General features: G+C 39.1%; 1 protein-coding gene across 2 annotated transcripts in view; it reads left to right on the forward strand.

Moving 5' to 3' along the window:
- Positions 1 to 15,344, forward strand: part of LOC111152012 (glutamate metabotropic receptor 8) — a 757,409-nt gene that overhangs the window by 673,226 nt on the left and 68,839 nt on the right. For both annotated transcript variants that reach the window (XM_022510280.1, XM_022510281.1), the window contains exon 8: positions 5,658 to 6,593. In XM_022510280.1, the coding sequence (XP_022365988.1) occupies positions 5,658 to 6,593 (936 nt within the window). The remainder of the gene's footprint in view (positions 1 to 5,657; positions 6,594 to 15,344) is intronic.

Genomic DNA, 15,344 nt, shown 5'->3' on the forward strand with positions numbered 1-15,344 from the left:
CAGTGTGGAGCCCAACATGGGGGTCGAACTCACGACCCTGAGATCCAGACCTGAGCTGAGATCAAGAGTTGGATACTTAGCTGACTAAGCCACCCAGGCACCCCCAAATTTTGATATTTTAAATACTTAATGCCAATTAGTGCACTTGTTAAATCTGTTGATCATGTCAACATTAATGGGTAAGGCTTTTTAAAATACCCAATTTCACTGGAAATGTTTGCGTATACAATATGCCATTATATAAGTCAGATGAAGGATTGGGTTTTTAAATCCTGGGGTGGCAAACTAGTCACCAAAATGATTATCAATGCTGTGATTTATAGAGCAAAATGAAAAATCAATGCTGTGATTTATATAGCTATCAGTTATCTGTTAGTATTTAAAATGTTTCCACATGTAGGATAATCTCATCAGTGAAGATATCACTTAATATGTGGGGAAAATATTGTAATCGAGGTATTAGATTGAGTAAGAATTTTTTAATGAACTGAAAATGATTAATTCTAATGGGGCCTTGAATTGGGAAATATTCTTGTAGTCTTTTCTTCAAGAGGTACTAAAACTATACAGAAAAAAATTGTTCTATAAAAATAATGTCTACTTAAAGAATTTATGAAGAATTACTCTAGGTTGATTGGTCTGGAAAGATTAAAGATTAAAAAAGAGAAGCACACTCACACAGAAACTTTTGGTTTTGTGGCTGTAGGTTATTTGTCTGCAGTAATAATGGGATTTGACAGCAGTTGATGGTTCACATTCTATGAGATCTACTGGATTGGAGCCTACAGAATGAATCACTGTTGGTGAACATTATCAAGACAGGAATAGGCTATGGTTTTGTCTCTGGAAGGTCTGTCTATATAACTATCATCCATTTGTTAGACTATATATTTTATTTTATTTATTTATTTTTTTTTTTTAAAGATTTTTTTTTTTTTTTTTTTTTTCAGAGAGAGAGGGAGAGAGAGCGAGCACAGGCAGACAGAATGGCAGGCAGAGGCAGAGGGAGAAGCAGGCTCCCGGCCGAGCAAGGAGCCCGATGTGGGACTCGATCCCAGGACGCCGGGATCATGACCTGAGCCGAAGGCAGCTGCTTAACCAACTGAGCCACCCAGGCGTCCCTAGACTATATATTTTAGAAAGAAATCCTAATATCAGAATAATGTGAAAGACAAGGAAGATAAGTTTTAAAAATGCATGGATACTCATATGAAAGATGGTTTAATTTGTTAATATAGTTGTGCAAAAGGGCTGAATGAGTCTTGCTTATGAACTTATAGCACAGTGGTGAAAATTAGGTCATTTAATTTACTCTCAAGTAGTATTGCTTTTAATCACTATTTAACAACATATGCAAAATACATTATTTGACTCAAATATTAATGTATTTACGACATCCTCATTTAGGTATTTGCTATTTGTTCTTCCCTGAGGTAGGTACCGGTTGGTTCCCAGACTTCAACTACGGCATCAAAACACCATCCAGTTATATATAAATAGGTTCCTTGATGAAAATGGAGTCATATGTATTTATCATATTTACAAAAATATACTTAATGTTTTCTCCATTATATTAAAAAAGTCACAAGTATGGCTTGACTATTTCATTTTTTTCTTAAAGAAAATACCTATTTAAAGTATTATGATATTTCCCTTCATCATGTAACTTCATTTTTTATTTATGGAGAATATTTTTCCATAATTTCAGTACATAGAAAACTGACCAAGGAAAATTTAATATTCAACTTATAATGATAAATATTTATCCTGTGTAATGAGGCTTATCTGGTATAGGTATATTTCTTTGTTAACAAGTCTTATTTCCTTCTGGAAAATGAAATGTATTGAGAATTAAAGAATTACACATGTGGTTAGAAAGCTGACCTTTAAAGCCTCTACCAATGTTTCTGAGATATTTGGCTGCCTTTTCTTTCTTTCTTTCTTTCTTTCTTTTTTTTTTTTTTTACAGTAACATCATAAATCTATAGAAACCCCAAACAAAATGCAATTTTGGTTTTACATTAATTAGCTTTGAAACATAACCTTCACAGAAGTATTTTATTATCTTTGAAGAGTCCATTACGGTATAAAATCAATACTTTAGCAGCTCAGTAGAGCATTTCATTTTTCTCAATATTTTCAAAAGAAGCCACTATATGCTTCCAATCTAACTTTTTTCTTTCCTAATGGAATTCTATACATACATAAAATAACTTTCCTAAATCATTAAAACCTAATAGGAGATTAGCAGGGTTATGATAGATTTCTGTACCTTTGTGGTGAAAAAACAGGGTAAGAACTAATAGTTTTGAGTGCCTTATGACACATGAAATATCACCTATTTTCTCAAGGGAGGATATTTGAAATTAAACAGGAACGAATTTTCTACTCTACCTTGGGGAGATTTGATAGCCCACTGCAAGTGTTGAGCCTGGGGACTCTACTTCTCTATCCTCAATCATTCAGCCCACATTCAAGAAAGGAAAACACCCTTAAGAAATAGATCTAGTCGTGAGAACAGTGTCAATGCATATTTCTCCAAAGGAAGACAACCTTCAGGTTATGAAAGCATATTGCCTACAGGAGCCACGATGGGGCAAGTTTTTGGTAAATGACAGCTGTCACTGCCTTCTGAGTAGATTCTCGGTAGACTACTACATTGGTGGTGGTCACAGAATGGGTGGAGAAACTTATTTCGAGTTGTATTACAGTTTCGTATTGCTAGGTAACAAATAAGTGCAACATTGAACAGCCTAAAACAAGAGAACATTTATCATCTCTCACAGTTTCTGTAGATTGGAAATTCAGAAGTGGCTTATTAGCTGGGGGGCTCTGGCTTAGGATGTCTCATGATGTTGTTGTTAGTGTGTCACTGGGGGCTGCAGTCACCTGAAGATTGGAATGAGGCCAGACAATTCACTGTTTAAGGGGTTCACTCACATGTATGACAAGTTGGTGCTGGTTGTTGGCAGGTGGCCTGGGTTCCTTTCCTTTGGGCTACTTGAGCATTCTCGTGAAACTCTCGTTCTTCTGGAGTGGCTGATCCAAGAGAGAGCAAGGCAGAAGCCAAAATATTTTATATGACCTAGTCTCAGAAATCACATGTAATCATTTCTAGTATATACTATTGTTTACATAATCAACCCTATTCACAGTTGGAGAGGAATACATGGATTCACAAATTCTGGAAGGTGAGATTATTGGGAGCCATTTTGGAGCCAGACTACCACAGAATATGGTAATTCTTCATTTGGATTGTTAATGGAACTGGTCTTCAGGAAAATATGTTGTGTATTGTTTTGTTCTGTTTTCTAACCAAATTCTTTGGGCTCCCATTTCCGTGTTTCTTTGAGCAACCTTCTATTACCAGTTCCTAGTACTTTCAAGTTGATCCCTTCTTTCTCAGTGCTCTGCATGGTACCCTTCCCGTTGTTAAAAAACAAAATTCAGATGAGCAAATTTGAAGATCTAATTAGCTTTATTACATGATTCATGAATTGGGTAGCATCTCATCCAGCAAGTAGAAGTGTACTCCAACAAGTTGTGCAAAATGGAAGGTTTTTATAAGAAGGAGGCTGGGGTGAGAACCTAAGTGATGCCATTTTGGACCTTTGGTTTTCCTTTTAACACTGTCCTTCCTTTCTTACAAATTCAGCAAAGATTTGAGGGCAAATTGTGTGTCAGTCACTGTATACATCAGCAAACAAAATCATTCTCTTTCTCTTTTTTAAAAGGTTTTATTTATCTACTTGAGAGAGAGATAGTGAGAGAGTAGGAGCAAAGAGGGTGAGTGGGGAAACGGGGAAACAGGCTCCCCACTGAGCAGGGAGCATGATGATGTAGGGCACCATCTCAGGACCCTGGGATCATGACCTGAGCCAAAGGCAGACACTTAACTGACTGAGCCACCCAGGCATCCCAAAATCACACTCTTTTATAGTAGCTGCTTTTCATAATAAGTTGTGTCTTATGATCTGTAATTTCCAGTTTGTCCTGTTAGCATTCTGCTAAAATTAATGTGTTTCTAATAAGGTAAATGCAATATTGTGATTCATAATGAAAAATATATGGTCTTTGACCTTATTCTTGGCACAAAGCTCCTAAAACCTCTGGAATTTTCTGTGATAAGAACAAAAAAGGTGACTTTTATTATGTTAATGAGGTTACTTTTGGAAACCTAAGTGTGGGGGCTGGTTCCCCAAGGTGCCAACCAGGTGATTGGAGGATTGGAACTTTTAGTCCCACCCCAGACTTCTGGGAAGGGAGAGGGGCTAAAGGTTCAATTAATGCCAGTGGCCACTGATTTAATTAATCATGCCTATGTGATGAAGCCTCCATAAAATCCCAAGAGATGGGAGTTCAGAGAGCTTAAGAGCTGGTGAACAGGTGGAGATTTGGAGGGAGCGGCATAATCCGAACTCTGCATGGAAGCACTGTGCCCTTCCCACTACCTTGTCGCATACATCTTTTCCTTTTTATCATAAACTGGTAATCTAGTAAGTAAGTGTTTCTCTGAGCTCTGTGAGCTGCTCTAGCAAACTAGTGGAACCCAAGGCAAGTGTTCTTGGAACCTTCAATCTACAGGTGGGTCAGAAGCACATGTGAGGCATGGACTTGCAATTGACATCGGAGGTGGGAGGGGACAGTCTTGCAAGCTGAGCATTAACTCCTGGGAGCTGGTGCTATTTCCATGTAGATAGCGGCAGAATTGAGGTAACTTAACAGGACAACTGGCTGCTGTCCTAGATTGCTTGGTGTTACGGGAAACCTCTTCCCTTCCTCATATATGTTGGAACTGGGTCCAGAACCTTTGGTAAACAATCAAGGTAAGAGGTCAGTGATTGGCAGAATCTCCTTAAAATAATATTTTTATTTTAGTAGAGGTACTCTGATTTAGGTGGAACTTCAAGGCTCTGAAGTAGATACTTAGCATGTTGGGGGGGGCTCTCTCATTTGTATCAATTTCGCTGCTGTAAGCCACTTGTAAGACTCCTTTTGTTCAATGGAGAACATTACCACCAAGCTATCTCATTTCACATGGTCTTTTGCACAGTATGGATATGCAAGAATGGGGGGGGATTATATCCATGATGCTTAAAGAGAGGCAAAAACATTAATACAGTTATCACTTCGGGAACATGATGACTATCAGCAATTAAAGTAGGTTTGCCATTTCCTTCAAAAACTGACACAGTGTGATTTGAATTTCCCCAAATATGGTGAAGAGCTTTGCATCACTGTTTTATGTATATGTTTATATCCTAAGCCAGTGTTTCAGGGATTCTGACATTTATATCTATGATTAACTCTAAGCCTATTTCTGTGTGTTTTTTTTTTGTTTCTTGTTTTTTTTTTTTTTTGAGTTTCAAAACTGTTTGGGCCAATAAATCTTTCCACAAATGACAGATTGGTCAACATTGAGGAGGTAAATGGAAACCAATGACACTCATCCAGCTGATGATATGAATGATTTATTGGACCAGATCATTTAACACTTTCATCAAGAAGTCAATACTGGGGAAAGAAAACTGGGCTCTTATTATGGTAAACTGTACTTGCTCCGTCAGCATTCAGTGATTTATTACAAACCTGTGGCTAGGATTAGGATATTATAAATGGGGGGAAATGGAAGACTCATTAATTCTTTATCCCCACAGGTGGATGACATGCAGTGGGCTAATCGAGAACACACTCACCCGGCGTCTGTCTGCAGCCTGCCCTGTAAGCCTGGGGAGAGGAAGAAAACGGTGAAAGGAGTCCCTTGCTGCTGGCACTGCGAGCGTTGTGAGGGTTACAACTACCAAGTAGATGAGCTCTCCTGCGAACTTTGCCCTCTGGATCAGAGACCAGACATGAACCGCACAGGTTGCCAGCTCATCCCCATAATCAAACTAGAGTGGCATTCGCCCTGGGCTGTGGTGCCTGTGTTCATTGCAATATTGGGAATCATCGCCACCACCTTCGTGATCGTGACCTTTGTCCGCTATAATGACACACCTATTGTAAGGGCTTCGGGACGAGAACTTAGTTACGTGCTCCTCACAGGGATTTTCCTCTGCTACTCAATCACCTTTTTAATGATTGCCACGCCAGACACAATCATATGTTCCTTCCGCCGAATCTTTCTAGGACTTGGCATGTGTTTCAGCTATGCGGCCCTTCTTACCAAAACAAACAGAATCCACCGAATATTTGAGCAGGGGAAGAAATCGGTCACAGCACCCAAGTTTATTAGTCCAGCGTCCCAGCTGGTGATCACTTTCAGCCTCATCTCCGTCCAGCTCCTGGGAGTGTGCGTCTGGTTTGTTGTGGACCCCCCCCATATCATCATTGACTATGGAGAGCAGCGGACTCTAGACCCAGAGAATGCCAGGGGAGTGCTCAAGTGTGACATTTCTGATCTCTCGCTCATTTGTTCGCTGGGGTACAGTATCCTCTTGATGGTCACTTGTACTGTTTATGCCATTAAAACGAGAGGTGTCCCAGAGACTTTCAACGAAGCCAAACCTATTGGATTTACCATGTACACCACCTGCATCATTTGGTTAGCTTTCATTCCCATCTTTTTTGGTACAGCGCAGTCAGCAGAAAAGGTAAGTGCAAGAAATGCATACACCAACCCTTCCCTGGATTTAACTTCTTTCTTTAAGAGGCTTCCCCACCTTTCTTTTCAGTTCACTTATGGTCTCTCAAATTGATTCAGTCTGTATTATTCTTATTTGGAAATAGATATATAGAATCCCTCAAGGTCACTTAACTTTGAATATGTGTTGACTAAGGTTTATTGTCCATGAAGAGTGTTTTAAGGTGTTTTCTTTAGCAAGGTTGAAAATTGACAGATCTCACATTACTTTCTGGGTCTCTCTTCCCAGGTCTGTTATCAGTGAAGAAAGCTGTTCTTTTCCTAATCTTAATTAAAAGAGGGTGGGAGAAAAGATAGACGTGAATCATAGGGATGATTGATCCCAGAGATATCCCCTTGCGTGGCAAATGCCTCCTTTCCTGGTTCTAATGTGACTCTGGGAAAAAACTTCCTTCACAATTATGATGGCTTTAGTCATGGAAGCAGGGTTTATCGTATAGCGACAATAACAAAAAAACTGAAATGGCTTAGTCCGATCTGAACCATCTTACTATTTCTCTTCAGCCCTCACTGTTACTGCTTTTCCATATGAGCAAGATGATGTTGAGGGATTAAAGAAGACAGCCACAGGCAGTTATATAAAGCAGTATATAACTTTTCAGAAGGTGAAAATCAATTAAATCTCTTAAAATAATTTCCTTTTGTCACTAATTTCCAGTTAAACTTTTCCACATAAATCACTGCAAGTAAAGGACATCGATATGAGAAAGGGAGCATATGCTGAATGGGATACATGTAGTTTTCTGTCCAGAAAAGCACAAAACTAATATTTCCATGAATTCCGGGTTTGGGTAGGTTAATGGAGACAAGCCTGCTTGTAAAACAAAGGCAAATGCTATCGTTCTGAATGAATAGTCCTTCAGCCTTTCAGCGCCTATGAGAAAGCTTTTCTCTCAGAGTGAGGGTTTAAAGATTACTCCACCGTCCATCATCAGAAGTTGTGAGGAAATCAAGCGTCCTGGGGACAATTACATTCCCTAGTCTCTAACATTCCAAGCGAGGTCATGCATGACTCTTAAAATCCCAACTAATTCAGAGGAAAAAGTACTCAACAAGGGTACAGAGAGCTCATTAGTATGAGGATTCATTCCTTACTTGATCAATGTGGCTTTCAACCATGTTTGGACACAAAAATATATACTTCAGCAAACTTGCTGCTGAATAGAAAAAACTTACCATGGGTTCCAGATCTGTGACCTTTCATGACTTAGATGACCTGATAGAAGTCCATGAATATTTAATGTGGGACCGAGCACATGACAGGAAAGCAAAGTAAGGCAGTCTGATGCTCTAAGCCTAATAAACATTATATTTTTGACATATGTAGATAGGAATTTATGGGGATCAAGCTTGTAAATACGACTTAGGAGAGAATGCATGAGCTGGAAAATAAGTCTCTCACAGTCTTTTGGGTCTGTTTTGATATGGTTAGTTGAACTAGTCAGGGCAAAACAATGTTCTTCCGATTCTGGAAATGTCTGCATTATGTGAATTTTTAATAACATTAAGTGACACTTGCATTGTATTTGAACCAAAGACTGCCTTTTTTGATATACCATTTTATCTGAAAAGGGCCATCAGTAATTTATTTTGTTTTCCTGTGGGCAACAAATATTTACCCAGACAAAAGCTCCTGAGTTCTAACATCAAACTTCCCTTTCTTTTTTCTTTCTCTTGCTTTGCATTTTATAAAGTACTTTCTATTCTTACTTCTCATACTGTGACTTTCAAAGGCAGTGGGGGAGGGCAAATATAAATGAGATGTTATTTCTATCTAGATAAGTCTTTCGGTGCCTTGATTTTTAGCACGAGTGGAATCACGATATGACATTTAGCTGTTGGATAGTATTATCATAGTAGTTTAAACATGCATCATACTAATGAGCTTTTTAAACATAGTGGAAAAAGATGGCCAGAGTCTCTCAGAACTGAAACCCTGCTAAGTTGCAGCTGTCCCCTTGCAGCGGTGATGGAGAGAGGAAGAGTTTCGGGATAAAATGGACAGGTGAATATGCTGGGGCGGGGGAGATGCGGCTTGGTGAGATGCCACTGAGCCCATGGGCTCTGCCGTGTATCTTCTGAAACCTGGAGTTTAGGTATATATGTATATATTTTTGGGTATAGATATATCCACGCCTATAGAGATATGCCTGAATGCTAGACAAATTTTTTTCTCTCTTTGTGGAATCAAAGGAAATCAAAGAAACATGTTGTAAGACAGATTACAAAATACGTTGATTGGATTTATTTTGTTTTTATGATATAATTGAATGTGGAAAAGCTGAAGAAATCAGGGAGAAATGCTAATTGTAGGAATTTTCAGAACATCGTAAAGCCCTCAAATTATTTAGTTAGTCTTGGAGTTGCTGAATCTGGACCAGCTCTCCTTCGAGAGTTATTCTAAGGAGCTGAGATTTGGCTACTGGAATACTTTATATAATACAATTATGTGTCATCCTAAGGCTTCCCATAAAATTTGCGACCTGTTATTCTCTGTCAAGGTATCTTTATTATTCAAAACAATACACAAAGCACATGAGAATATTTTTCTTCACATTGCTAAAATTGTTGACACAGGTGAATAAAACTCTATCTCTAAAGAAAGGCTTTACATAAGTTTTATTGACTTTGGAGGACCAAAGAGCTGGTCAGTCTTCCATTCTCATTTATAATGCTCAGCCAATTAGCCTATGTTATCAGCTTGAAGTGTTTATTGCATTTAAGCGGTACACAAATCCATTAATTCATAAGATCCTTATTGAGCACTGTGTCCTGTATGGTGCTAATTATTGAGCCCATGTCAGTCTGCTTCCCCGAGGCTTCCTTGTAAGGCTCAGTCTGGCTCCCGGCCGATGCCCGCCTGATGCCTGCCAGAACCAGCGAGGTGCCAGGCTCCAAGGCAGGAGCAGATCAGGCTCAAGGGCAGGGGAAGATGGTGAGGAGTCAGATCTGAGATGAGAAAGCAAAACAGCTATGCCTCCTGTAACTATACGTCAGTGACATAGAATTTATAACACACAAGACAGCGGAACAACAAAATTTCTTTCACTGTGTATTTAATTATGCTTCTTAGAGTACTCTACAAAAGAAAACTCATCTAACCATCCAGGTTTCTCTGAAATTATAACAGGAGTAGGAATAAAAGGTAAAATCAGTTGAATAATTGGGGCAGATGTTTTGGAAAACCCTTGGGTAAAATCAAATGATAAAGTTACATTTTAGCACTCATGAAGACAGACAGCTCTGTAAAGTAAGTCTTCGTTCAATGATAAAATACCATTTAATTTCCCATTTTTTTCAGATTTTGGAAATCAAGTTGAATCATGTTTTTCCCATGGATTTTAATGACATCATTTATTAGCTTTGTGCCGGCTGCATTCTACTAACTCATCGTATAAATGCACTTTTCCTTTTCTTATAGAAAAGTGGTCTGAAGGAAGGGTGGACACACTGAGGTGTGGACAGGGACTCACACAAACTCTCCTAATGGTTCTGAAAAGACTTAAAAAACTTAAAATATAATTAATAACCGTCAGGGAAAGAATCCTCAGGGATGGTGAGGGGCTGTTAGGATGGCAGAAATCTCCTGAATACATATTTTACCACCTCTAATTGCACTCATAAAGCTGAGATAATCAGACAAGGGTTATGACATTGCCAAGCTCCAAGGAGCACAGTGCTTTAACCAGTGCTTCGGGTGGAAACAAAACAAAACACCCTCAGAGCAAGGGAAAATAAAAAACCCCAAGACAAAAAATAACCAAAACTCAAAAATGTCAAATCCCCCTATGTCCCAAAGCAGCCATTCTTCCTTCAGTAGGACATCATCCAGGAGCTCAAGTCAGAAACCAGGGGCCTTGTCCTAGACTGCTACTTCTCACACTCTCACCTCTTCCCTTCTTCTTTTCACCTGCAAATGTCAGCCTTGAAACATTCCTGGAGGGGAAGCAGGAGCCATTAGAGGTATAGCTGAGTGACTACGTCTCTTAACACAGAGCCTTTCATGGACCTTCTCACTGAATGCCGACCCAAGGTGGGAATGGACTGCCTTGCACGAGAATGATCTAATATAATATCATAATCCTTCTTTATGGGATGCCTGAGTGGGTCAGTGGGTTAAAGCCTCTGCCTTTGGCTCAGGTCATGATCCCAAGGTCCTGGGATTGACCCCTGCATCGGACGGGGAGCCCGCTTCCCTTCCTCTCTCTCTGCCTGCCTCTCTGCCTACTTGTGATCCTTGTTAAATAAATAAATAAAATATTTTTTTAAAAAATCCTTCTTTATGATTTAAGTTAGATTGTGATGTCATGAGAATCTTAATTTTCATCTTATTGTGATCCCCATGATAACAGCTTTTTGGTTTTTTCCCTGAAAAATAAGTTTTCTCATTTCAGTGATGGGCCATATGTATTTCTTTATTAAAAAAAAAAATTGTCATTATCAATTCTTCCAAAATGGGGTGCTAAATATGTAGAAAGAAAGTCAAAAAGGAATTATGATTATTGTCTTAGTTCTGTCTAGCATGCACAGAACAAAGGAAAATTGATGGAATTAATCAGATAGTTCTGCCTCGTCATCCTGCCCTTGTTCTTTTACTGTATCTGCCTGTCACAGGGCAGAAGAGTGTGGGGCTGCAGAGTTGGATAAGGGGGTAAGGAAGAGCATAGGCTCTGGAGAAGGCAGATTTGGGTTCCAATCCTGACTCTGCTAAACTGGCTGGGGAAATGTAGGCAAGGGCGACACATCTGAAGCTAATAATACATTCTCCCAGAGAATGCAAATTCACACAAAGCAACATAAAGCAGTCACTTGCCATCTGTGCCCAGCCGTGTTCTCAAACTAGAACAGACTTGAGTTCATATCCTCTAGGAAAAGGCAGGAAGATGGGTGACTTAAAAAAAAAAAAAAAAAAAAAAAAACAAACTCCAGATATTTCTGTTGTCTCACTATGGTGTGTTTTCTTGTACTAATAGATCCCTCATGGTAGTTTTGCTGAGAATTTCATGAATAAGTCATGACAGGTGTTTAGCACGTACTAAGTGATCATTAAAATGTTGGCCATTATTACTATTTTGCTGTAATCTATGAGGGCAGGGACTTAACTAGGTTTTGCTCACTGTCATATCCTCAGCACTGAGTAGAGGCCTGGGCCAGCACAGAGTCTCCAAAAAAAATAGAAGGAAAAAAAAAAGTGTTTAATGACTGAATACATTCTTATTTACCCAGATAATTGTCTTAATGTCTCCGGCCCTTGAGACCATGTCCATGCAGCATCCCAACTGGACGTGTTTTCTCGAACATAGAAACTTACCCAGGATGTCCATCATGCAGATTAAGTACCTGAAAGAGGGCAACCAGCATCTGTAGGACTCGGAAAAATAGAAGAGGGAATTGTTCCTGAGGCAACATGTCGCTGCCTTCACACGCTGAGTGGAAAATACTGTAAGAAAGTGAGGTGTCATTGGAAAGCAACTGCTGAAATATGTTAAAATTTGAAAAGTGCATAACTCTAACCAGAGTTATGAGAGGTAGTTCTGAAGAGAATGAGAAAATTCCTGCTTTAAGGAATAGTCGAGGTGGGAAAAGGACAGCCCAAGCAACCTGTCAGTACACTCTAGACAACAGTGAACGTGATTTTCAGAATAGACCAGCCCAGAGCCACACCTGTCTCTCCGACAGTCCTTCATGTCCTTAGACAGGAGGGAAGTGGAAAACAGGAGAGTGTTTTCTTTCCCTGTCAACCTGCTGTCATTTGAAGCAGATCTCTTTGAAGGCCTCGTGGTGTCCCCGGGGGTGGTGGCGTCTATGGGGACACCTATTTCAGGTATCTGGGCAATACAGTCGTACCAAAGCTGTGTAAACTCTAGAAAGGGCAAGCCAAATAGAAAAGGAAAAAGGAAAAGCAACCCGAAAAGAAAGCATTTATGTAATCTCATTTGTGCACTCAGTTAAAATGATCTGCTTGGGAAGATGCAGAAGGAGTCCACGAAATCAGGAGATTCTAGGGCACAGCAGGGGCCAGCTTGTTAAGTGGCCCTCCTAGGGAATGCTGCCCTAGCCAGCCTCATTACCTTTTTTTTTCCTGGTTGTGCTCCATATTACCGCCGCAGAAAATTGCCAACTTACACATTTAGCACAATTCTTTTGGGGATGCCTATTTTATTTGACAGCATAAAGAAATATTTGCCCAATGAACCTTGCTTAGATTCCATGATCCTCCTTTCGTCGGTGGGGGGGGGGTCTCTAAGAAAGCTGTGAGGCCTACAGCTGTTTAATTTAAACATTTGGCTGTTAGTGAGATTGTGCTATTTACTCATTCATCTTTTTTTTTTTTTAATTGAAATTGAATTTACAAAGGGTTTGAATTTTCTATGCCGAAATTGTAATAATTTAATCAAGTATACAATTAGATAGTCAACCTGGGAGCTAAGTCCTCCTCTCACTCATCTCATTAAAATGGTTTAGCTTTCTTAATATGTTTAAAGTGCTAGACTACTGGATTTGATTAAGACTAAAATGTGACTTTTTTCAATCATACTGACCATGACCTTATTTCAAAAATGTTCAGGGGAATGCCTAAACAAATAGACTTACTTTTTCTTCTATATAGACAGAACTTTAATGACACCCCAGACTGTTGATAGTACAGAATGCAGTGACTAATTTACTTGTGTAACTTCAAATTGCATTTTCCATGATTCAGTAGACACTTATATCTTATGGAGCACACAGGGTGCCAGGAAGAGCAGATTGTAAGCAAATAGTTCCTTTTGGCTGTAACCATATCACATTTTTATGTTCCAAAAAATTTTTTAAATCTCTAAATGCTGGATCATATGGGTTAGTACCACCCACCCCAAAGTGTAGAAAAATATTTAACCAAATATTAGTATAAATTCCAGGTTATTGAAAATAAATGCAAAGCTGACTTACTGACATCATTAAAAGAAACATTAAAAAAAAAAAGAAATTTAGTCTGGCTTCTAGTTCAGGAAATGGGTGCCACAAACATATATATACCTTTCCTCTAAGGCAATAATGAAATTTAAAAATATAAGAAAGAAAAAAAGGAAAGGAAAGAAAAGAAAAAGAAAAAAAAAGGAAGAAAAGGAGGACAGGGGAGAGAAAATATGATGAGGCCATTATATTTTTAGAGCTAACATAAGGTAGAACAATTTGAGAAACTCCAGAAAAATAAAAGTCAAATGGGTATGATTTATAGAGAAATTAAAAGAAGGAAAGCACAGCCCAAGCAACAGAAGTGGTTCTTACCATGGTAGTTTCAAATAATTTCTAAACCTCAGGTCAGTATAAAGACCTGATATGAGCATGGGAGTGACCATCAGGAAAATTACATAAGCAGCTGCATTTCAAAATAGCTGGGCCAGGTGGACCCCTCACTTTTCATTTTTGTTCTAACTTAAAAAGGATTGAGTACAGGTGTTAGAGAATTCTACCCAAAAAAAAAAAAAAAAATGGGGGGGCACCTGGGTGGCTCAGTGGGTTAAAGCCTCTGCCTTTGGCTCTGGTCATGATCTCAGGGTCCTGGGATCAAGCCCCGAATCGGTCTCACTGCTCAGCAGGGAGCCTGCCTCCCCATCTCTCTGTCTGCCTCTCTGCCTACTTGTAATCTCTGTCTGTCAAATAAAGAAATAAAATCTTAAAAAAAAAAATGGGAATTGTCTGAGGGTAGAACTATCTTATGTTTCTTGTGTAGGTAGAAGGCACTGTGAGAGAAACCAAGCAGAATTGGAAGTAACTTTATTTCAGACAGACATTGGACAGGTGAAAAGTATGAACTACATCTTCTACACAAGATAGAGACATAACAAATTTCTCAACTCTTAGAAAAGGTTTCTCCTGTGGTGGGTCCCCAATCTGTTTGTGTGCTTGTATCCTTGCATCTTTGAAGAAGCCAGTCAGGTTAAACAGTAAGTAACCTACACAGGTCTGTAGTCTGCCCTCCCATTCAAGGAAAATGGACCCCACTAGTAATCCTTATCCACCACCCTGGCCCTACGTCATAATCCTACAACAACCAAGGATGTCATGATAACTGAAGAACCAATATCACGATTTAAAAAGACACACACACACACACACACACACACACACACAAAACAAAACCGGAGGTAGTTCAGAAAATATAAGAGAATTATTTTAAAGATTTTATTTATTTATTTGACAGAGAGAGAGAGAGCATGAGCAGGGGAAAGGAAAAAGGGAGAGGGAGAAGCAGGCTCCCCACTGAGCACAGAGGCCAGTGCCAGACTAGATCCCAGGACCCTGGGATCATGACCTAAGGCGAAGGCAGATGCTTAACTAACTGAGCCACTCAGGTACCCCAAGAGAATTTTTTAAAAACAGAATTTTAATGAGCATTCCAAGAGAAAATCAAGAAAATATCAAATAGACACACATGCATAGGTTGTTGTGGAAAAGATCAATCAGAAAAGAAAATTATCCTGGAAATTAAAATACGAATGTGAAAATAAAAAGCTGAACAGAGGAACATAAATATGGGATGACTGGGGCTGACACTGGAGGGATGATGTGCAGCAGAGGAAGAACCAAGAAGAAAAGGAGAAAAATGAGAAAAGAAAATCTGAGGAAAGTTAAAATACTTTGAACATGGATACAGCATCCTAAAATATATCTAATAAACACTGAGAAGAAATAAAGAAGGGGAAAAAGGGGCCAA

Source organism: Enhydra lutris, unplaced genomic scaffold (assembly GCF_002288905.1).
Source record: "Enhydra lutris kenyoni isolate GAN:26980312 unplaced genomic scaffold, ASM228890v2 scaffoldscaffold27, whole genome shotgun sequence".
NCBI lineage: Eukaryota > Metazoa > Chordata > Mammalia > Carnivora > Mustelidae > Enhydra > Enhydra lutris.